The sequence below is a fragment of the Pan paniscus genome, chromosome 17, assembly GCF_029289425.2.
Source record: "Pan paniscus chromosome 17, NHGRI_mPanPan1-v2.0_pri, whole genome shotgun sequence".
Classification (NCBI taxonomy): domain Eukaryota; kingdom Metazoa; phylum Chordata; class Mammalia; order Primates; family Hominidae; genus Pan; species Pan paniscus.
Window position 1 is genome coordinate 40,933,319 of NC_073266.2, and position 23,581 is coordinate 40,956,899.

Consider the following 23,581-nt stretch of genomic DNA (forward strand, 5'->3'; position numbering starts at 1 on the left):
TGAAAAAACTAATAAAGTGTGTATGCTTTTCTTTTGTTTATCTGCCTCTTGTCAATTCGGTTTCTGGCTCCAGCGGAAGAGCCCGCAGAAGCGCTGAGGGGACTGGAGACGGTCTCTGGCGCCCCTACACCTGCTCAGTGAGCCTTCAGCCCCTTCTCCCTGAGGAAGCTCCCAGAGGCTGGAACTCTGGCGCGGGAGGCGCTTGGGAAATCCTCCCGAAAGCAAGGAGGAGCCTTTCCTAGACCGGGAGCGGTCCCACGCGGGGGTACAGGTTGGGGCAGGGGCGACCGAGCCGGGCACGGGAATTCGCAGCAGGGTAGGGTTGGCGGCTACGCCGCCCTCGGTCCGCGGGGAACCACGCGGGCTTCCGGGTCACGCCGCCGCGTTCCGACCGCCCTCGGGGAGAGGGGAGGAGCCTCCAGCGCCGGGCGGGGCGTGGTTAAGGCCGGTGGGCCCCACCGCAGCCAGACGCTGCCCGTTTAAGCGCAGAGGGCCGCGGGTCACGTGGTGGGCGGGGTGGGGGCGTGGCACCAGGAAGCGGCGTCCGCGCCGGGCCCAGAGCCGCAGCCGCAGCCGCCGCCACAGTCCGGGCCGGGCTCCACCGCGCATCCCGCTCCACTCTGGCGACCGCCCCCGGGGCCCCCGCTGCGGGCGCGGCGCCCGCCATGGGCGAGGAGGACTACTATCTGGAGCTGTGCGAGCGGCCGGTGCAGTTCGAGAAGGCGAACCCTGTCAACTGCGTCTTCTTCGATGAGGCCAACAAGCAGGTCCGGCGCGCCCGCGCTTCCTCCCCCGCGCGGCCCTGCCGGGGTCGTGGGCACGCCAAGGCCGGTCCCGCGCGACCAGGCCCGAGCGTCCCCTCCTGTCCTGTCCCGTCCCGTCCCAGCGCGGGAGGCGGCGCGCGCTCCTTCCTTGTTGAGTGGGCTCAGCCGCGGCCAGGTGTCCTCGCAGGTGACCTCGGGGCTGGACCCCCGAGCCAGCTGCGCGGATGCAGTGGCCCCGTGGCCAGTGTCTCAATTGTTGGCGCGCCCGTCTTATCTAGGCTTCTTTTGTTGTGTTTGTCATTAGTTACACTCGTAGTCAAGGGTTTAGACGTCGAGATTTTCATTTTCCTTGGAATTCTGTAAAGGGGGAAAAGACTGTACTTCAGGCGTATCAGCGGCGCCGATGCGCGAACCGGCGTTAGAACTTGGAGCCTCGGGGACCCGACCCGGTGTCACGGTGGCATCCTTTTCGCTCTCTGCTCTTGGTTTTTAAAATTCACATGAGCAGCCAAACATCTGTACCTTGATATGTGCCGTGTTAACTTTAGTTGAACCCAGAGTGGTGTATAACAGAAATAATCGCTTGCGGGTTGGCTTATGAGTTTAGATCCTTTCAGAGTTCAGGCTGTTAACCTTGCTGCTTTTCCCTCTCAGGTTTTTGCTGTTCGATCTGGTGGAGCTACTGGTGTGGTAGTTAAAGGCCCAGATGATAGGAATCCCATCTCATTTAGGTAATGGTATAGACACTTTCAGATCATTTTGTCATGTAAACAGAATGATGTTTTTCTAATTCAAAAGGTTTTTTATAATTTTGTCATTTGGTCTGCCCTAAGAGGCCTGAAGTGTGTGTGCGCACATGGAATTCCTGTCTGTAGGGAGGGTCTTGGTGGCACTTACTAGCACCTCTTGTCAGAGTGGAATATCTGGAGCAGTTGATTTGGGAGCCAAATACTTCAAAAGTGGGGCAGCCACTTCCTAGCACTGGAAATTAACAAGTCAGCGTGATGATGTGCCCATTTCTGGTTTGTTCACAGAGGAGGGCGTTCATTTCTTTAGCCCAGGTCTTTCCAGAGTGGCAGGTGGAGGAGATTCATTGTTTCTCATGTAATAATACAAGAAAATCATGGCTTCCACTATACTTAAGGTGACTGCATAGTCCCAGTTCGCACTGTTGAACAGGTTTAATGATCAACAGCAGCGCCTTTCACTTTCAGAAGTGTCTCGATTTGGATGATAAGCTATCTGGCCACCGTAACACTGGTGCTTACAGAAGGTGAAAGTATAATGTAGGCCCTCAATTCAATAGTGACTTAAAAAATTTTACTGTTGGTCTGTGTTAATGAGAAACTGTCCTTTTTTGAGAGGGAGCCTCCCTCTGTTCCCCAGGCTGGAGTGCAGTGGTGCGATCTTGGCTGACTGCAACCTCCGCCTCCCAGGTTCAAGTGATTCTCCTGCTTCAGCCTCCCAAGTAGCTGGGATTAGAGGCGCCCACTACCACGCCCGGCTAATTTTTTTTGTATTTTTAGTAGAGATGGGGTTTCACCGTGTTGGCCAGGCTGGTTTCAAACTCCTGACCTCAAACGATCCGCCCGCCTCAGACTCCCACAGTGCTAGGATTACAGGCATGAGCCGCTGCACCCGGCCTGAGCAAGGTTTTAAAGTATGGATGGGGTTCGAGCATGGTGTTTTGGGGAACTCTGGGTCTGTGTAACTGAAGGTTACATAGGGTGTCTCCACAGGGAAGGGGAAATGGTGGTGGTGTGGCCACTGGCAGGGACCAGCTTGAGCCTTACATATTCTCCTATGGAATTAGAGCTTTATCTTCTTACTGAAACTTGTCAGGTGGGGTGTGGGATGATCATGTCAGTGTTTGGAAAGATCATGCTGTTCACAGCACGGAGGCTGGCTTAGTTGGGAGCCTGTCAGAGTTAGGGATACTATGGAGAGTAGCAATCAGCGAGCCATGTGTGGTGAAGAGCAGCGCTCTGGTGGTGTAGAGTGGCATTGCATAGGCAATCAAGGGATACTTAGGAAGATGGGTGTCTCGTAAGCCCCGGGGGTCGGTTGGGTGTGGAAAACGAGTGAGCCCATGATAATCTAGACTGGGGGCTCTAAGAAGTTTGTGGGTGGGGGGAAGGTACTGAATTTAACTTAAAAAGAGTTTTTAGACTGGGCGCGGTGGCTCATGCCTGTAATCCCAGCACTTTGGGAGGCCGAGGCGGGTGGATCACTTGAGATCAGGAGTTCGAGACCAGCCTGGCCAGCATGGTGAAACCCTGTCTCTACTAAAAATACAAAAATTAGCCGGGTGTGGTGCTACGTGCCTGTAATCCCAGCTACTTGGAACGCTGAGGCAGGAGAATCACGTGAACCCGAGAGGCAGAGGTTGCAGTGAGCCGAGATCATGCCACTGCACTGTAGCCTGGGCAACAGAGCAAGACTCCGTCTCAAAAAAAAAAAAAAAGATTTTTAAAAGCAGCTTTATTGAGGCATAGTTGACACACAATAAACTGTACACACTTAATATTATACAATATGTGAGTTTTGACATGTATACACCCATGAAACCATCACCACAATCAAGGCAATGAACATGTTCAGACCCCGAAAAGTTTCCTTGAGCCCTTCTATAATCCATCCCTTGAGTTTGCTTTTTTTAAATGAATTTTTAATTTAAAAAAAGTATGTATTGGAATAGAGACGGGGTCTCACTGTGTTGCTGAGGCTGGTCTCGAATTCCTGTGATCCTCCTGCTTCATCCTCTCACAGTGCTGGGATTACAGGTGTAGGCCGCTGTGCCCAGCTGAGTTCACTTTTTAACGTCTGTCTGAGGCGGTCATGAGACACTGTAGTGGAGCCATCTGGGTTGCATAATGAATGTGCTGTGAGATGCACAAGTAGATAGTTCTTTCCAGAAGCTTTGCTGTGAGAGAGAAACAGCAGTTACGGAGAAGGCTCCTGAGCGGGTCTGTAGTTATTTATGTTGGAACAATTCTCAGGTGATATGTGTGTGTGATCTGAATTCTTCAATCACTTGTTACCCATAATACTGTAAGTTTCCCAGCAAGTTCTTTCCAGTTGGATTTGGTAGTTTGAAAAGAGGTCCTACTGATGGCTTCCGAAACATAATTTTAATTTTAGACTAGAATTTGCTGCCTCCTGAATATAGGTTGTGTCTTTTGCCTTTTCAATAAATGATAGTAGCTAGAATTCGGTTATTTAACTACTAACACATTCTTTCTTCTTAAAGAATGGATGACAAAGGAGAAGTGAAGTGCATTAAGTTTTCCTTAGAAAATAAGATATTGGCTGTTCAGAGGACCTCAAAGACTGTGGTAAGACTTATCTTTAAAATACAGCATTAAAGGGCATTAGAAATACATTTGGAAGAGAAGGAATCGCAAATTTTCAGTGTTAAAGGAAACTTTTATTATCTTACTGTTGTGAAAGGTATAGTTCTGTTGCATTGTATTAGAGCCTTCAAAAACGAGAAAGACATTTGAGTGGGTTAAAAAAATGACCTTAGTTTGATTTTTAAATTAAATTAAAAAAATTTTTTGAGCCAGTCTTCCTTTGTTGCCCAGGCTGGAGTGCAGTGATGTGATCTTGGCTCACTGCAGCCTCGATCTCTCAGGCTTAAGTGATTCTCTCGCCTCAGCCTCCCTTAAAAATTGTTAAAAAATAATTTGGAACTTCATGTGTCTTTTGTATTGCTTGATAGCTAGCAGCATAGAATATGTGAGGTATTTTTGGCTACTTTGTGAATTAGCCTTTTCATCTCTCATTTCTGAGTGCTGGATCTGATAGGAGCAGATATTCCAAGTTGAAGCAGCCTACAGGCACTTTAGCCCGTGTAAATGTTCACCATTGCCGTTTGTAGAGTAGAGGGAAGGCTGTTAGAAACAGGCAGGATCCTCTGTTAGTTTCTTCCATCAGTTTTAAGTGTTAAAGTCTTGGGGAAGCCTCTTAGTGCAGCAACACATTTCTCTGACATCAGCTGCTTGAGGAATGAATTTTTGAAAGGAGTTACTAAACTGTAACTGAATATTTGTATTAACTTAAAAAAAATTGAATCGTAAGCCTGCTGCTGTTGAGACAGATGATCCGAATTGGTCTTTTTATCTTTCCTGTGTTTTGGTTGTCTTCGGTTATTTTCTGGTCACTTTTTAAGTTAATATTTATTTTTCTTGTCTTGTAGTATGCCAACGTAGGTTGGCAGTATGCTGCCTAATCCAAATTTGTGTGTGTCTGTGTGTTTTTCCTTTCAGGATTTTTGTAATTTTATCCCTGATAATTCCCAGCTGGAATACACACAGGAGTGCAAGGTATGACCCCAGGCCCTTTCTCAGCTGCTGGTGTCAGTGGTGTTGAGCTGGGTTATGTAGTGGAGAGCGGGGCATCGGGGTCGCAGGGAGCACAGACTTGAAGTCAGACTGTCCCTCGTGTTGATTCCCAAACTGGAGTCAGGCGGGGTGTTTGCTTTGTGACACTGAACAGTTTTCTAAGTTTGAAAGCTTGTTCCTTTGGAGGGGGAGGGTTCAATGGATGATGCGTGGTGAACACCCAGTAGTGCTAGCCCTTGGGGCTGTCGTCTGTCTTGCCCTTTTTCTCCTCACTGGGCCGACAGCACATCTGGGTCTGGGCCCTAGGATGCCTCACAGCCACCTGGAGTGGAGGTTTCTGGTGAGGAGTTTCTTTTTCTGTTTCCTGAAGTTTCCTTTCCTCAATTTGTTGTCTTTGTCTTGTCCTTACTCTTTCTTTCTTCTCCTAGGTGTTGATTCTAATCCACGTTAATGAGATTTGCTGGGTGTAGTAAACTAGGCTAGAGGGAGCTGAGCTAAAATTGGCAGTGTGGCACCTTGGGCGCTGACAGAAGCTGCTAGTGGTTGGGGTAGGGCTTTCTGCATTTTTGTGACTGTTTTGCTCAATGGAGTTCAGGGCGGACTCTCTGGTGAAGAGAGGTGCCTCCCCACCACTGTCCTCCCTGCCCTGCAGTGGCCCCGTGGGAAGAGACCCTCAGCCCGGCCCTGCTCAAACCTGTCTGCCCTCAAGCGAGTCGGGTGTGTGTCTCAGGGTCCTCAACCCATTTTAGTCAACACTCGCTAAAGACCCTTAGGCCTTTGTACATTTTTAATAACCATTTTTATAACGTGGGTGACTAAGAATGTTGGCAGTATGGTGATTCCTGCAGGTAGAAGCTGCTGTCTGTGAGCTCTGGTCAGTTACTTTTCTACAAAACACAGACTTCCCCTGTTCTGTTTAGTAGAAGGAATTAGGATTCAGGTTCTTGAATGAAGAGTTATGGGCAAAAATCAGGGAACATTGTATTTAAAAGAAAATTTGTTTTGTTAATTAGTAAACATTCCGGGGAACATTCATTAAAGAATGACAAACTGCAGAGTTTGTGAAGCTTTTGAAGAGAGTTATATGTGTTTTTTCTTATTAATTAAAAATATTTTTAAAAAATTTTTCTTAGACTAAGAATGCCAACATTCTAGGATTCTGCTGGACTAGTTCTACTGAAATTGTCTTCATAACAGATCAAGGAATCGAATTTTACCAGGTATTATGTTTATCATTTATGTTTGTTGGTTAAAGTTCAGTGATAGCATTCTGGCAGCCTTTTGAATTCAGTACTGAATATATATATATATATATATATATATATATATATATATATATATATATATATAACACTTTCTAGAGATGGAATCTTGCTCTGTTGCCCAGGCTGCAGTGCAGTGGCACCATCATGGCTCACTGTAATCTCAAACTCCTGGGCTCAAGCAATCCTCCTGCCTCAGTCTCCTGAGTAGGTGGGACTACAGGCATGTACCACCATGCCTGGCTAATTTTTATTTTTATTATTTTATTTTATTTTTGAGACGGAGTTTCGCTCTTGTTGCCCAGGCTGGTGGAGTGCAATGGCGCGATCTCAGCTCACCGCAACCTCTGCCTCCCAGGTTCAAGTGATTCTCCTGTCTCAGCCTCGTGAGTAGATGGGATTACAGGCATGCATCACCATGCCTGGGTAATTTTGTATTTTTAGTAGAGACGGGATTTCCCCATGTTGAGGCTGGTCTCGAACTCCCGACCTCAGGTCATCCACCGGCCTCGGCCTCCCAAAGCACTGGGATTACAGGCGTGAGCCACTGCGCCCGGCCCTGGCTAATTTTTAAACTTTTTTGTAGAGACGAAGTCTCGCTATGTTGCCCAGGCTGGTGTCAAACTCCTAACCTCAACTCTTGCCTTGGCCTCCCAAAGAGCCAGGATTACAGGCATGAGCTGTAGCACTCAGCTTTAGTCTCTTGCTGGGGATTTTATTCTTTTTTTTTTTTTTTTTCTAATTGCAAGTAATACATTTAAAAAAAAAAAAGAAAAGAAAAAGGGCTTGGTGGCCCATGCCTGTAATTCCAGCTCTTTGGAAGGCCAAGGTGGGCGGATGGCTTGAGTCCAGGAGACCAGCCAGGCCAACATGATGAAATCCCATCTCTATAAAAAATACAAAATGTTAGTCAGGCATTGTGGTGTGCGCCTGTAGTCCCAGCTACTTGGGAGGCTGAAGTGGGAGGATTGCTTGAGCCCGGGAGGCAGGAGGTTGCAGTGAGCCAAGATCACAGCACTGCACTCCAGCCTGGATGACAGTGAGACCCCATCTCAAAAAAAAAAAAAACAACAACAACATTAAAAAGTGGGCAAAGGCCAGGTACAGTGGCTCACACCTGTAATCCCAGCACTTTGGGAGGCCGAGTTGGGCGGATCACCTGAGGTCAGGAGTTCGAGACCAGCATGGCCAACATGACGAAACCCCGTCTCTATTAAAAATACAAAAATTAGCCAGGTTGGTGGCAGGCACCTGTAATCCCAGCTACTAGGGAGGCTGAGGCCAGGGAATTGCTTGAACCTGGGAGGCGTAGGTCGTAGTGAGCTGAGATGGTGCCACTGCACTCCAGCTTGGGCAACAGAGCGAGACTCCGTCTCCAAAAAAAAAAAAAAAAAAGTGGGCAAAGGACATGAGCAGACACTTTTTAAAAGAAGACACACATGCGACCAACAAACATAAAAGAGCTCAACATCACTGATCATTAGAGAAATGCAAATCAAAACCACAATGAGAAACTATCTCACACTAGTCAGCATAGCCATTATAAAAAAGTCTAAGAATAACAGATACTGGCAAGGTTGTGGAGAAAAGGGAACCCTTATGCACTATTGCTGGGAGTGTAAATTAGTTCAACCTTTGTGGAAAACAGTATGGCGATTCCTCAAAGAGCTAAAAGCAGAACTACTGTTTGACCTAGCAGCCCCATTACTGGGTGTATATGCAGAGGAATATAAATTATTCTACCGTAAAGGCACATGCACGTGAATGTTCATTGCAGCAGTGTTCACAATGGCAAAGACATGGAATCATCCTAAATGCCCATCAGTGACAGATTGGATAAAGAAAATGTGGTACATATATACCATGGAATACTATGCAGCCATAAAAATGAACAAGATCATGTCTTTTGTGGGAACATGGATGGAGATGGAGGCCATCATCCTTAGCAAACTAACACAGGAACAGAAAACCAAATACCACATGTTCTCACTTCTAAGTGGGAGCTAAATGTAAGTTATGAATGCAAAGAAGGAAACAACAGACACGGGGGGCTACTTGAGCAGGGGAGGGTGGGAGGAGGGAGAGGAGCAGAAAAGATAACTATTGGGTACTGGACTTAATACCTGGGTGATGAAATAATCTGTACCACAAACCCCCGTGACATGAGTTTACGTATGTAACAAACCTTCACATCTATCCCTGAACCTAAAAGTTAAAACAAAAAACATTCAAACATTGCAAGATACGTAATATGGAAAGCAAATGTTCCCTATAATCCCGATAAATAATTATTATGAACAGTTTGGTGCATATTCCTCTATTTTTAAAAATAAATACAAACTTCTTTTTAACAAAAAGGGGAATGTTGTATATAAACTTTTGCAGCTAGCTTTTTTTTTTTTTTTGTCCAAAGTGTATCTTGGACATCTTTTTATATTTTATTCTGACTGGGTAGTATTCCACTTTATGGATGGACTGCAGTTTAAAAATTTTCTTGTTATTGGACATTGGCTGGTTTTCCCTTTTTTTGTGTACAAATAACCCTTCAGTAACATGCTTGTACACACTTCTTTATGTTAGAGGGAGAGTTGCAGTATAGGTACGAACATCTGAAAAGCTGAACCGGTATCGCCAAATTTCTTCTAGACGTGTATTTTCACTAGCAGTATAGGAACTTCTGCTTTTCATACCTTTAGGAGAACTGGATATTATCAATCTATAGACATTTGCCAACCTGAGAGGTAGAAAGACTTTCTTTTTTTTTTTTTTTTTGAGACAGAGTCTCACTCTGTCGCCCAGGCTGGAGTGCAATGGTGCGATCTCGGCTCACGGCAACCTCCACCTCCTGGGTTCAAGCAATTCTCCTGCCTCAGCCTCCCAAGTAGCTGGGTCTACAGGCGCCCAGCACCATGCCTGGCTAATTTTTGTATTTTTAGAAGAGGTGGGGTTTCACCATGTTGGCCAGGCTGGTCTTGAACCCCTGGCCTCAAATAATCCACCTATCTCGGCCCCCTAAAGTGCTGGGATTACAGGCGTGAGCCACCATGCCTGGCCGAAAGACATTTTAATTTGCATTTTACATTGCTAGGGAAGTAAGCATCTTTTCATTTGTATATTGTCCATTTGTATTTTGTTAACTTCCTCTTAACATTTTTTTATTTTGTAGTAATTATTTTGAGACAGGATCTCTGTCACCCAGGCTGGAGTACAGTGGCACAATCACGGCTCACTGCAGCCTCGACCTCCTAGCTTCACGTAGTCCTCCCACCTCAGCTTCCTGAGTAGCTGGAACTACAGGTGTGTGCCAGCACGCCCAACTTAATTTTTTTTTCCTTTTTTTTTTTTTTTTTTTGTAGAGATGAGGTCTTGCTGTGTTGCCTAGACTGGTCTTGAACTCCTAGGTTCAAGCCATTCTTCTGCCTTGGCCTCCCAGAGTGCTGGGATTTATGGGCATGAGCCACTGTGTGTGGTCAAAAAAATTTTTTTACTGTGGTAAAAAAATACAACATTTATTATCTTAATTGTTTTTAAGTGTTCAGTAGTGTTAAGTATATTCATTCACATTGTTATGAAATAGCTCCAGAACTTTTTTCATCTTGTGAAACCAAAAATATCCAGTAAACAACTCCCCTTATCCCTTCCCTGCAGCCCCAGCAATCTCTATTTTACTTTCTGTTTCTATGAATTTGACTCCTTTTTTTTAAGATGGAGTCTTGCTCTGTTGCCCAGGCTGGAGTGCTGTGGCGTGATCTCAGCTCACTGCAACCTCTGCCTCCTGGGTTCAGGCGATTCTCCTGTCTCAGCTTCCCGAATAGCTGGGATTACAGGTGTGTGCCACCACGCCTGGCTAATTTTTGTATTTTTGGTAGAGATGGGGTTTCACCATGTTGGCCAAGCTGGTCTTGAACTGCTGACTTCAGGTGATCCACTCACCTCAGCCTCCCAAAGTGCTGGGATTACAGGCATGAGCCACTGTGTCCGGCCGAATTTGATTACCTTTTATACTTCATATAAGTGAAATTATACAGTATTTGTCCCTTTGTGACTGGCTTATTTCATCTACCATAATTTCCTACAGGTTCTCCCATGCCATAGCATGTGATAGGGTTTCCTTTTTAAGACTGATAATACCGCATTGAGCATATACACCACATTTTGCTTATCCATTCATCTGTTGAGGGACATTTGGGTTGCTTCCACCTCTTGGCCATTGTGAATAGTGCTGCTGTCAATACAGGTATGCAGATACTGCTTCAAGATCCCGTTTTCAGTTATTTTAGATTTATACCCAGAGTGAGATTGCTGGAGCAGATGGTAGTTCTGTTTCTTAATATTTTAGGGAACCGCTATACTGTTTTCCATAGCAGTTACACCATTTTGCAATCCCTCCAAGTGTACAAGGGTCCCAGTTTCTCCATATCCTCACCAACACTTGCTGTTTTGTTTTGTTTTGTTTTTGATACTAGCCATCTTGATTGTGGTTTTGATTTGCGCTCTTTGTTGATTAGTGATGTTGAGCACTTTTGTGTGTGTGTTTTGGCCACTTTGTGTATCATCTTTGGAGAAATGACTAATTCGGGTCATTGTGCCTATTTTTAAAATCAAATTACTATTATTTGTTGAATTGTATTTCTTTATATATTCTGATATTAACACCTTCTTAGAGATACAATTTGCAAGTATTTTCTCCGAATCCAGAGGTTGCCTTTCCACTCTGTGGATTGTGTCCTTTGATGTACCTGCCTGTTTCTTTTCATCTGTTCCAGCTTCCTGACCTATTAAGCATGCTTCTGAGATCTCTAAGGGGAACTAATTTAGAGGGTGTTAAGAGTTCTTTCAGGTTTTAATTTTGTTGACCTAATGAAAGTCATATAATTTAGAATGTATGGTTAGAGAAAATACACCTGTGTGTTAATGCCATGGTGCTTTGCTGTAAGGCCATCATCGAAATCTTAGTAATGACTGGCTGGGCACGGTGGCTCATGCCTGTAATCCTAGCACTTTGGGAGGCCGAGGTGGGCGATCACCTGAGGTCAGGAGTTTGAGACCAGCCTGGCCACCATGGCGAAACCCCGTCTCTATTAAACTCCATCTCTACTAAGTGCCGTCTCTACTGTCTCAAAATAAAAATACAAAAATCAGCTGGGTGTGGTGGTGGGCGCCTATAATCCCAGTTACTTGGGAGGCTGAGGCAGAAGAATCCCTTGAATGTGGGAGGTGGAGGTTGCAGTGAGCCGAGATTGTGCCACTGCACTCCAGCCTGGGCAACAAGAGTGAAACTCCGTCTCAAAAAAAAAAAAAAAAAAAATTTGTAATGACCAATAGGAGAACTTTAAACAAACTTTAGACAAATTCCATACACACAGATATAGAATTTTGTACATGTGATTGCATGGGAATGGTGGCTTGCTTTCTGGGGGAGTTCCCTATGGTAATCATTTAAAAGTCTTTCTTTCTGTTCTCTGCAGTGGGAAAGTACACCTTAAGGTTACCTAGATGGCTTCAGATCTTCAAGAAAAAAGTTAAAAAGAAGACTCTAGCACATCCTAATTATTATAGTTATTAAGAAGCTTACGGCTCCTGCCCCTGACTTGCGCAGCAGTTCTTCAGTGCAGTGTACCATGAGCATTAATGTCTTGGGGGCTCTATACAGTGTTCTGTAATATCGGAATATTTAGGGTACATTTAAAATGTGCCTGGATTATAAAGTGCTGCATTTGTATGCAGTCTTATGAACACATCTGCTAGAAGAAGGGAGCTCCTCCCAGGCCCAGTGTAGACTGGAGTCGAGATGGAGGCCAAGCAGAAGGCAGAACTGCCATGGTCTGGGAGGTGGCCGAGTTAATACATGGGGTCCTGGAGGTGTCAGTTTCTTTTGGCCATTTCCTGGATGAGGAGAATTTTGTTGTAAATTGCTCTTAGGTGTATCCATGTGCTCCACATGCCCAAGCATGTGGAGGCACAGATAAGGATTTTGGAGGGAAACAGCCTACCCAGGCTATAATTGCTTTGTTAAGGGGCAGGTTCCCTAATCCACTCTTGGAGCCTTGTTTCTCATCTGGCTAATAGGGCCAGTGATGCCTGCCTCTCAGTCGGCAAAGAGTAAATGAGTTAGGAGCTTGGTGCTCTGTAAAGCACCAAGCATAGGGCTGGTTAAGTAGTAGCTGTAATAAGTACAAGTGAGAATGTTCATTTCACTTAGTGGGTTTCTTCTGCTTTTTATTCTCAGAGCGCACTGTAAGGATCTTCTGACAGTTTGCTGTTATTGATTTATTTATTAATTGAGACTGAATCTCACTCTGTCACTCACGCTGGAGTGTGATGGTGCAATCTTGACTCACTGCAACCTCTGCCTCCCGGGTTCATTCAAGCAATTCTTGTGCCTCAGCCTCCTGAGTAGCTGGAATTACAGGCATGTGCCACCACGCCTGGCTAATTTTTGTATTTTTAGTAGAGACGGGGTTTTACCATTTTGTCCAGGCTGGTCTCGAACTCCTGACCTCAGGTGATCCGCCCACCTCAGCCTCCCAAAGTGCTGGGATTAGTTTGCTGTTTTTTAAATGGAGATCCTGTTTCTTAAACTCTGCTTCAGGTATTACCAGAGAAACGGAGTCTGAAACTCTTGAAGAGCCACAATCTCAATGTGAATTGGTACATGTACTGCCCCGAGAGCGCCGTGATCTTGCTGTCTACCACGGTTCTGGAGAATGTCCTGCAGCCTTTTCACTTCAGGGTAAGAGGAAGCCTCCCCTGAAAACAACACCTTTCCCCAGTTGTCCCCTGTTCCTGTAGCATCCTAATGTGTCAGGCACGTTAGGGACAGCTTCCTCTAGCCGTAACTTCACCGCTCTGACCACTAGAGGGCACTCTGTATACCCGTCAGCTCCTGGAGCCATTCATTCTATGCTGGGCAGACAGGCTGTGAGAGGACACGGGGGACGGTGGAAAGGATCCAAAGACGAAGTCTGTGTTTATCCTTGTTGGTTTTACACAGGGAATGGTGAAACATTGAAGGGGTTTAATAAGCTTTTCCTAAAACATTTTCCCCCTAAACAGGCTGGCACTATGTCGAAGCTGCCCAAATTTGAGATTGAATTACCAGCTGCGCCTAAGTCAACTAAACCCAGCCTTTCCGAAAGAGACATCGCAATGGCTACCATGTATGTCCGTGTCAGAGAGAATTCCATCCTGTGATTGCTTTCAGTAATATAAATAATAGAAGGAGTGTGTTACAAGCACCACGTGATGCCCTGACCCCTAGAACACATAAGGAGGACTCCCCTTCTTCTGGGTATTCAGTGTATAGGTCCTGTGAACATAGAAAACCTGCAGTGTTTTTGGCATTCCTTTTTGATTTTTATCAGCTTTGTGATGCTAAGGAATTCCTTTACCTTTCTAGCTTGATAAAACAAGAACATTGAACCAATTTATTTCTTAGTATCTTTGTTTTAGAATTTCTTCTTCTTCTTCTTTTTTTTTTTTCTAGACAGAGTCTTGTTCTGTCCCCTAGGCTGGAGTGCAGTGGTGCAGTGTTGGCTCACTGCAGCCTCCACCTCCCAGGCTCAAACGATTCTTCTGCTTCAGCCTCCCAAGTAGCTGGGATTACAAGTGTGCGTCACCTCGCCCGGCTAGTCTTTGTATTTTTGGTAGAGACAGGGTTTCACCATGTTGGCCAGGCTGGTCTCGAACTCCTGACCTCAAGTGATCCACCTGCCTTGGCCTCCCAAAGTGCTGGGATTACAGGCATGAGCCACTGTGCCTGGCCAAGTTTATTTTTTTTAAAAGCTAAGTTAAATAAAATTGTTCTAAATAAGAAAATAGATTAAGATTTTATGTAACAGACATGGAACTAAATTACGTATATATGGAGGTATATTTTCTTTTACTTTTTTTTTTGTTTGTTTTTGTGATGGAGTCTTGCTCTGTTGCCAGGCTGGAGTACAGTGGCATGATCTTGGCTCACTGCAACCTCCGCCTCCCAGGTTCAAGCGATTCTCCTGCCTCAGCCTCCCGAGTAACTGGGACTACAGGTGCGTGCCACCATGCCCAACTAATTTTTGTATTTTTAGTAGAGACAGGGTTTCACCATGTTGGCCAGGGTGGTCTCGGTCTCTTGACCTCTTGATCTGCCCTCCTCAGCCTCCCAAAGTGTTGGGATTACAGGCGTGAGCCACCACGCCTGGCAGTACGGAGGTATATTTTCATTTGAAAAAGTGGATATCTCAATTTTTAAATTTGTAATGAAAATTTTAAACACACAATAGAGACTAATAAAAAAGAACCCCCGTATGCCTGTATCTGATTCGACAATAGTCCAAATTTTGCTTCTAAGTTACTTCTGATTCTTCTGTGGCCTAAAACAGTGGTTTCCAAACTTTCAAACTTTATGGTAGTTAGTATAATGTTCTTTCATTTCTTCTTCCTTTTTTTTTAACGTACTCTTCTGTGGCATTCCTGTTTATTTTTAAATTTTTTTGGAGAGTGTCGCTTTGTCGCCCAGGCTGGAGTGCAGTGTTACAATCTCAGCTCACCGCAACCTCCGCTTTCTAGGTTCAAGTGATTCTCCTGCCACAGTCTCCCAAGTAGCTGGGACTACAGGCGCATGCCACCACATCTGGATAATTTTTGTATTTTCTGAAGAGATGGAGTTTCACCATGTTGCCCAGGCTGGTCTTGAACTCCTGGGCTCGGGTGATCCTCCCGCCTCGTCCTCCCAAAGTGCTGGGTTTATAGGCATGAGCCGCCGTGCCCAGCCAGCATTCCTGTTTAGACAATAGATAAAGTGAGAGCAGTCCTGGCTGAAGTGGAGGTGGGGACCTGTTCCCTCCCACATTGGTCTCCTCCTTTTCCCTGGGCAGGCCCAGCACAGAGTTTACCACTGGACTAGAATATGCATTCAGGAACTGTTCACAGCAACATTTATTAGATGGCACTTAAATAGAAAAGGCTGAGCATGGTGGCACACACCTGTAATACCAGTGACTGGGGAGGCCAAGGCAGGGGGATCGCCTTGAGGCCAGGAGTTCAAGACCGGCCCGGGCAACATAGTGAGACCCTGTTTCTACAAAAAAATTTAAAAATTAGCCAGGCACGGTGGCACGTGCATGTAGTCCTAGCTCCTGGGGAGGCTGAGGTGAGGGAAGATCGCCAAAGCCTAGGAGGTGGAGGTTGCAGTGAGCTGTGGTTGCACCACTGCATTCCAGCCTGGGTGACAGAGGGAGACCCTGTCTCTGAAAAATGAAAAAAAAAAAATAGTGATTATATTTTCCTGTTATTAAGGAATATACATTCATCATACAAAACTTGGAAAACAGAGAAGAAAATGAACTTAGCATATCACTCAAGTATAACTATTACATGTGTTTCTTTCCAATCATTTTAGACTCTATGCTTAGGTTTGGGGTTTTCTTTTAAAACATTATGATCAAGCTGTGTTTAGTGTGTGTTCTCTTTTCCACTTAACTTTATAATAGGCTTTGAGTAACTGCATGTTTCCTTGTAAACACTTGTTGGCAGCAAAATACTCCATTAAGTGAATATCTTATAATTTACTTAACCGTGGTGCCATTTAGAACAAAGGAATTTTGAATGGCCAGATGTGATTTATGTCTGTTTGTTCCCTAATTAGATACGGGCAGCTGTATGTTCTCTTCTTGAGGCATCATTCTCGGACCTCCAACAGCACAGGAGCGGAGGTGGTCCTCTATCATCTACCACGGTAGATTTCATGCTTTGTTTTCCCTCTCTCTCTGATTTTAAAATGTGAACTGCAGCTTGTTGATCTGTTTTTTGCTTTCTATCCTACAGAGAAGGTGCCTGTAAAAAGATGCACATATTGAAGTTAAATAGGACGGGAAAGTTTGCCCTGAACGTGGTGGACAACCTGGTAGTCGTGCATCATCAGGATACAGAGGTACAAGCTGTCTGCGTTTCTATCAAAGTTAAGGTTGCTTAAAAGCCTTGTGAAAATTGGCGGCTGGGCACGGTGGATCACGCCTATAATCCCAGCACTTTGGGAGGCCAAGGCGGACAGATTGCTCGAGCCCAGGAGTTCAAGACCAACCTGAGCAGCATGGCAAAACCCCACCTATATAAAAAATACAAAAATTAGCCGGGCGTGGTAGTGCACGCCTATAGTCCCAGCTACTTGTGGGGCTAAGGCTGGAGGATGGCTTGAGCCCAGGAGGTCGGGGCTTCAGTGAGTGGAGATCACGCCACTGCACTCCAGCCTGGGTGATGGAGCAAGATCCTGTCTCCGAAAAAAAAAAAAAAAAATTGGCAAAATGTCTGAATAAGACTAGAAAGTGCATTTTTATGCTAAGAGTTTTGGTCTTCCAGATGGAAATGGGTTTGGTAGTCTTAAGTAGTTTAGAAAAAAGTGATTGTGTCAGTTGATTAAAGATAATTCAAAACTATTTCAGAAACTAACGCTTGAGATTTGACCTTGGAAGAAGGTGGGAATCCGCTCCATTCCACGAGTACTTGAACTCTCTGTTGCAATTGTGAGCATGGACGACAGTGCTGGGGGATAATGGTTTTGAGGCCGTGTGGACCAGGACAACTAGAATGGGTCCTGAGGGCTGGGCCTCTGATATAAAGAAGCTGCTTCCCTCCTCTACCCTCCCAGAGGGTGGTGACGCTAACTCTGTGACACGTGAGGATGTTTCCAGTTGAAATGACAGAGATCTGCTTAGGTCACTTTGAGTGAGCTCATCAAAGGAAGCATGTCATAAATGCAGGAAATACTTGTGAGAGGAGATAAAAATATTAAGAGAGTTGTGATGTTAATGACAAATTCCTTGTTAAGGAAGAGCTAGCCTGTAGGGAGGAAATGCAAACACAGGCTTTTAAACTGATTTAAACAGCAAGATGGGATGGAATGAAAGCGACTGGGCAAACCATGATTGATTTTGGCCTCAGTCTTGTCTTTTTCGCCCCCTAGACATCGGTAATATTCGATATCAAGTTACGGGGAGAGTTTGATGGCTCCGTTACCTTCCACCACCCGGTGCTTCCCGCTCGATCGATCCAGCCCTATCAGATCCCCATCGCAGGTAACACGGGTTCTGTAGAGGAGTCTGTGCTGCCCTTTCACCATGTGGCTGTGTTCTCACCATGATCTTTGGGAGTCACGTTAAAAGTGGAGTGAGGAATAAACAGAGATTCCCAGATCTGTCTGATTTTGCCAGGGGCCATTTGTTCCAGTTTTGTTGTTGTTTTGAGACAGTCTCACTGAGTCGCCCAGGCTGGTAGGTAGTGTCGTGATCTTGGCTCACTACAATCTCCACCCCCTGGGTTCAAGTGATTATCCTGCCTCAGCCTCCCAAGTAGCGGGGATTACAGGTGTGTGCCACCGTGCCCAGCTAATTTTTATATTTTTTTAAATTGATTTTTTTGACAGAGCCTCACTTTGTTGCCCAGGCTGGAGTGCAGTGGCATGATCTCGGCTCACTGCAACCTCCACCTGTCTGTCACAAGGTTCAAGCTTGTGAGGTATTCAAGCAATTGAACCAAGTATTCAATCGCTTAAATACTTGTGAGAGGAGATAAGGTTCAAGTGATTCTCCTGCCTCAGCCTCCCAAGTAGCTGGGATTACAGGCGTGCGCCACCATGCCCAGCTAATTTTTTTGTATTTTTAGTAGAGATGGGGTTTCACCATGTTGGCCAGGCTGGTCTTGAACTTCTGGCCTCAAGTGATCTGCCCACCTTGGCCTCTCAAAGTGGTGGGATTACAGGCATGAGCCACCACGCCTGGCCCAAATTTTTATATTTTTGGTAGAGATGGGGTTTCACCATATTGGCCAGACTGGTCTCGAACTCCTGACCTCAGGTGATCCGCCTGCCTCGGTCTCCCAAAGTGCTAGGATTACAAGTGTGAGCCACCATGCCTAGCCTGTTCTAGTTTTTTAAAAAATGCAACTACTACTGATCCTATAAGCTAAAATTATGTTGTGAAAAAAGCATTTTCTAAGATAGATGAATCTCCCTTGGGAGGAAATAGAATAATTTATCTTCCCTGAGCTTTAGAATGGATAGTTTTGATTAGCCGTTGATGGTGAAATATGTTTTAATATTGAATATGCCCGTAACGTTTTCTGTTTGCCTTAGCTCTGTAATGCTGAAATTAACTTTGGCTGTAGGTTTGTTACTGTAACCTGGGATCACTTTTCTCTTTCTCACATTCCGTGTGACAGTGATGATGAATATTGCATTCTTTGGGACGGACAGTCACAGTAAGTGCTTCGGCTGTGGCTCTTAGGCTTACCCAAATCAGTCCTCCTTCTGTCTGGAGAGGTGGGGTTGGGAAGTCAGAAGAGTGGAGGTCAGGAATTCAGGAAAAGGGAAAGAAATCATTTATTTGCTTCGTTTTGCCTTTTTCCAGTGTAATTGATTTTAAGATAGAACTGAAAGAATATTCAACACACACTCTCTCTCTTTTTTTTTTTTCCTTAAACAGAACTTTATTTTCTCACAGTTCTGGAGGCTAGAAGTTCAAAATCAAGATGTCTGCAGGTTTGCTTTCTTCTGAGGCCTCCCTCCTGGCAGGCCTCTTTGCAGATGGCCACCTTCTCACTGTGTTCTCACAGGGTCTTTCTTCTGTGCCTGTCCCTCGCAGCAGTCTCTCCCGGCTCTCTTTTGAAGGAGATTGGAGTGCAGAATTGGCTAGTCTGAGGTTTCAGTGTGCAAGACGTAGTCAGATGGCTCACATTTGGAACCCTGGTACTAATGTTTTATTCTTTGTCCGATGGCGTTGGGCGGGTTGACCCAGCCTGCAGTCAGGATTTCCTTGTACCGTTCACCCGGGAGTTCAGAATCGCACTCTGGCTGAAAGTTCAGCAAGAGCACCATCGTCAGCCTGACTGCCCTGTCTTGCTGGACCAGCCAAAAGCTTAGTTACTTTCTGGCACAGTTGGAGGAAGGAGCTGGTTCTTAACAGACGTTCAATTAGGTCTTTTGGCTTTCTGTGTTCTTTCAAGCTTCTTCCTTTTCCTTTGTAAATAATGTTAGCATTGAAAGAATAGATTTTGCCAAGTGATTGTCTTGTGTCTGCTGCCCACCTGGCATGAAGGTAACTGCTGGTGAATTGGGGGAAAAAACTAAACATTTAGAACAAGCCTGTCCAACCCACGGTCTGTGGGCCACATGTGGCCCAGGACAGCTTTGAATGCAGCCCAACACAAATTCTTAAACTTTCTTAAAACATTATGAGATTTTTTTAATGATTTTTTTTAAGCTCATCAGCTATTGTTAGTGTTAGTGTATTTTATGTGTGGCCCAAGACCATTCTTCTTCTTCCTCTTATGGCCCAGGGAAGCCAAAACATTGGACACCCCTGGCTTAGAACCTTCAGCTCTGTTCCGGTGGTACAGGACCAGTTAGGAGGCATCAGGTTCTAACCATCTGGTCATAAGGGAACAGATGCGAGGCCTGGTCACAGTAACAGCCCGTGCAGAGATCAATAGGAGGAAATCAGGAATCCACTGAGGGTCTGGGGATCTAGGTAGTGTGGGCTGCAAAGCATTTTCAGAGGTTAGTGACTCTCCTTTTGTTTCCTGCTGGGCTGTGAGCCCTGGCGGCTTGATGCATCCGTGTGTCTTGCCCACTGTGCTGCCACTGGGTGGGCGTGCTCAGGAATTGAATGGGCCTGTTTAGAAAGATATAACCAGCACTTTTGGGAAGAGTCAGCCACCCTTTTTCTTTTTGTTTTGGGCCTGTTAGAACAGTGGGTCTCAATGTGACTACATATTAGGATCATCTGGGGGGCCTTAAAAATGAAAGCTCTCACCTGACAGTGTGTAGGTCAGCCACCCAAAGGGTGAGGGCTGTGCACTCGGTGCAGACCTTGAGCCTTAGGTCCAAAGCGCGAGTGCTCTTCGCCAAAGCTTGTCTGCCTGGGCTCTTTCCTACCTTTGGGTGGTCTGTTCACAATGACCCTTTCTCTGACCAGCTGATTGAAACCTGCCTTCTGATTGTACCTGGGTAATTGGAACAGAACCAGGAGTCATGGTTAGCTTGTAGGGCTGCCTGCATGGCTCATGAGCAGTATAACTGGTTGTTAACAGTCCCTGTCATGTGAGGTTTTGGGGGTCTGCTTCCCAGACGAGCTCACTGTGCCTGGACCTACTCTATGCAATGGATAATCGAACTAATTATTTAGATAATTAAGTGGCTGGGCACAGTGGCTCATGCCTGTAATCGCAGCAGGTTGGGAGGCTGAGGTGGGCAGATCACTTAAGCCCAGGAGTTGGAGACCAGCCTAGGCAACATAGACCTTGTCTTCACAAAAAAAAAAAAAAAAAAGTTAGCAGGGCATGGTCACATGCCTGTAGTCCTAGCTACTCTGAAGGCTGAGGCAGGAGGATCACTTGAGCCAAGGAGTTCGAGGTTATAGTGGGCTATGATCAACTACTGCACTCAAGCCTGGACAGCAGAGCAACACCCTCTCTTAAAGAAAAAAAAAGATAATTAAGCTACAAGCCACATTTATTTGAAACATTCTCCGTGGATGATCTGGGTATTTGATTTTGAATCCTTCAAGTAAATTTCTCAGTTCCTTAACGTGCATATGTAAACGATCATGAGTCATCTTTGGTTATTAAAAATAACCCAAACCACAGTGATTGAAGCCTTGACATGCTTTCTTTTTCTTGGTGAGATTTTCCTGGATTGTCAGCTCCTTCCCCCTTCCTCCCTGTACGTGCTTTCAGTGAGACGGAACAGTTCATTTCTTCCTTGACTACAATTGAATAAACATTTCGTAATGACATTAAAAAGTATTGACTTTTGCCTCATAAGTACCAGCATTTGCAGCATTTTCTGACTGCATCGTTGCACTTATGTTTTCTCAATTTGTAGGTCCTGCTGCCGTGACCAGCCAGTCTCCTGTTCCATGTAAACTCTGTATCCTTTACTAAGGTGTGGCGCCGTGCACAACAGGGCAAGTGGTCACCCTCAGAGAGTGGTCCTGAAGTCCTCCTCCGGGCAGCTGTGAATAACACTCCGAGAGCCACCCCGCAGGCAGCTTCCCTGACTGTCCAGGGGCCTCGCGTTTAGCGTGGACTCAGTACATGGTGGGCAGGGGCGAGTGCTAACGGAAACTGGGTTTGCTTTTTGTTTTCATCTTTTCCTGGTTTAGAATTTCCTATAACATGTGGATTCTTCATCTTGGATTGTCTTTCAACCTGACATCATTATCAGCGCAAGCCAAGGTAGGTCAGCGGGGACAGTTGTCGTGTTACAACATGGTGCTTGTTGACTTTGGATCCCAGTTGTAGCCAGGGACGTTTTCAAGGTGAATCTCTTAGAAATGACCCCTCCTTTCAACCTTGGGAATGGGATTTTTTTTTTTTTTCACTTTATACTGTTTTTTACTATATGTGCATTTTATCAAGAACATATACTACTTTTAATAATTAAAGCAACAACTAAGAATGCCATTCTCCTGCTTAAGCCCATTCTGGAAAAGCCGGACTCCACCCCAGGGTGGATGGAAAGCCGGACTCCACCCCAGGGTGGATGGAAAGCCGGACTCCACCCCAGGGTGTCTCCCTCATTTCTCCCATCGACCTTCCCACCGGTGTCCGTGCCCTTTTCTGTTCTGCATGAGCCCGGGAGGTGTGCTCCTCTTTCTGGCCTTGCTGACGAAGCCTCCTCAGTCTGTTAGTTGTCTCTTCCTGGGTAATCTCTTTATTAGAGAAATCTTTTTTTTTTTTTTTTTTTGAGACGGAGTTTTGCTCTTGTTGCCCAGGCTGGAGTGCAATGGCGCGATCTTGGCTCACTGCAACCTCCGCCTCCTGGGTTCAAGCGATTCTCCTGCCTCAGCCTCCTGAATAGCTGGGATTACAGGCATGTGCCACCACGCCCAGCTAATTTTGTATTTTTAGTAGAGATGAGGTTTTTCCATGTTGGTCAGGCTGGTCTCAAACTCCCAACCTCAGGTGATCCACCTGCCTCGGCCTCCCAAAGTGCTGGGATTACAGGCATGAGCCACTGTGCCCGGCCTAAAGAAATCTTATTTTTTTAAGGCAGGGTCTTGCTCCGTCACCCAGCCTGGAGCGCAGTAGTGCTATCTCAGCTTACTGCAGCCTTGAGCTCCTGGGCTCAGGCGATCCTCCTGCTTCAGCCTCCCGAGTAGCTGGGCCTACAGGCGCACATCACCACTCCCAGTTAATTTATTATAATAATAATAATTATTATTTTGAGACGGAATCTCGCTTTGTCACCAGGCTGGAGTGCAGTGGTGCCATCTCGGCTCACTGCAACCTCCAACTCCTGGGTTTAAGCGATTCTCCTGCCTCAGCCTCCCCAGTAGCTGGGATTACAGGCATGCGCCACCACACCCAGCTAATTTTTGTATTTTTAGTAGATACGGGGTTTCACCATGTTGGCCAGGATGGTCTCGATCTCCTGACCTCGTGATCTGCCCACCTCAGCCTCCCAAAGTGCTGGGATTACAGGTGTGAGCCACCACAGCTGGCCTATAATTTTTTTTTTTTGTAGAGACAGGGTCTTGCCATGTTGCCCCTGTGTCTCTAATACCTTGCCAGGCTGGTTATTAGAGAATTTCCTATGTTACTCTATAATCCTCTGTGTATTTTCCTGCCTTTCCTCTGGAACTCCTAAGAACTCTTGAGGAGAGAATTAGCCCTGATGCTGTAGGCATCCACTGTATGTAATGCATTGTTGTGCTTTGTCTGTAATCCATAGCCTCATGTGACATCCACTGTATGTATGTAATGAAGTCATTTCTCTCCTGTGCATCTCGCTGGTGTTTTCCCGTACAGCTGCTCTGTACCTGCCTTGGGACAACTGAAAAAGGGGTCACCCAGATGATTTTTTATGTGGCACTTCATTCTCCTGCGGCATCCCAATTGGGAAAGGCCACACCAGATGCTGGCAGTGTGGGTGATCAGTACATTTATGGGTCGATGAATGGATGAGTTATGATGTTCCATTGAGAGCCTCTGGAGTTACCTTTTAAACTAATGAGCCGTTGTAGGAGAAACCAAAGCACCGGACTGAAGTTGATGCCATGTGTTGACATCTTTTTCTATTTTAAACGTTAAAAGAGGGACTAGGTCTAGGGAAGTCCCCGTTTGGAATGAAGGACTAGGAGCTACACCTTTGATGTGCCCCTGAATGCAGAGGTTACTTGGAAGAGAGTCAGCCAGGTGTGCAGTGGTTGGGCCGTCATCCTCCTGTGGTAGACAC

At 45.7% G+C, this 23,581-nt stretch overlaps 1 protein-coding gene across 7 annotated transcripts in view; it reads left to right on the top strand.

Annotated features, from left to right (window-relative positions):
• The first annotated feature begins 536 nt into the window (after positions 1-536).
• RMC1 (regulator of MON1-CCZ1) overlaps positions 537-23,581 on the top strand; it is a 28,922-nt gene continuing 5,877 nt past the window's right edge. Inside the window, exons 1-12 of one of the 7 annotated variants that reach the window (XM_003830291.5) lie at positions 538-767; positions 1,419-1,495; positions 4,015-4,099; positions 5,033-5,089; positions 6,241-6,327; positions 12,962-13,102; positions 13,426-13,529; positions 15,998-16,087; positions 16,177-16,282; positions 17,312-17,423; positions 21,227-21,271; positions 21,526-21,579. In XM_003830291.5, coding sequence (XP_003830339.1) covers positions 666-767; positions 1,419-1,495; positions 4,015-4,099; positions 5,033-5,089; positions 6,241-6,327; positions 12,962-13,102; positions 13,426-13,529; positions 15,998-16,087; positions 16,177-16,282; positions 17,312-17,423; positions 21,227-21,271; positions 21,526-21,579 — 1,060 coding nt within the window. In that variant the 5' untranslated portion in view covers positions 538-665. Of the gene's footprint in view, positions 768-1,418; positions 1,496-4,014; positions 4,100-5,032; positions 5,090-6,240; positions 6,328-12,961; positions 13,103-13,425; positions 13,530-15,997; positions 16,088-16,176; positions 16,283-17,311; positions 17,424-21,226; positions 21,272-21,525; positions 21,580-23,581 lie in introns of those variants that run through there. The other 6 variants (XM_034943834.3, XM_034943829.3, XM_063597312.1 and 3 more) reach the window with 6 other exon arrangements.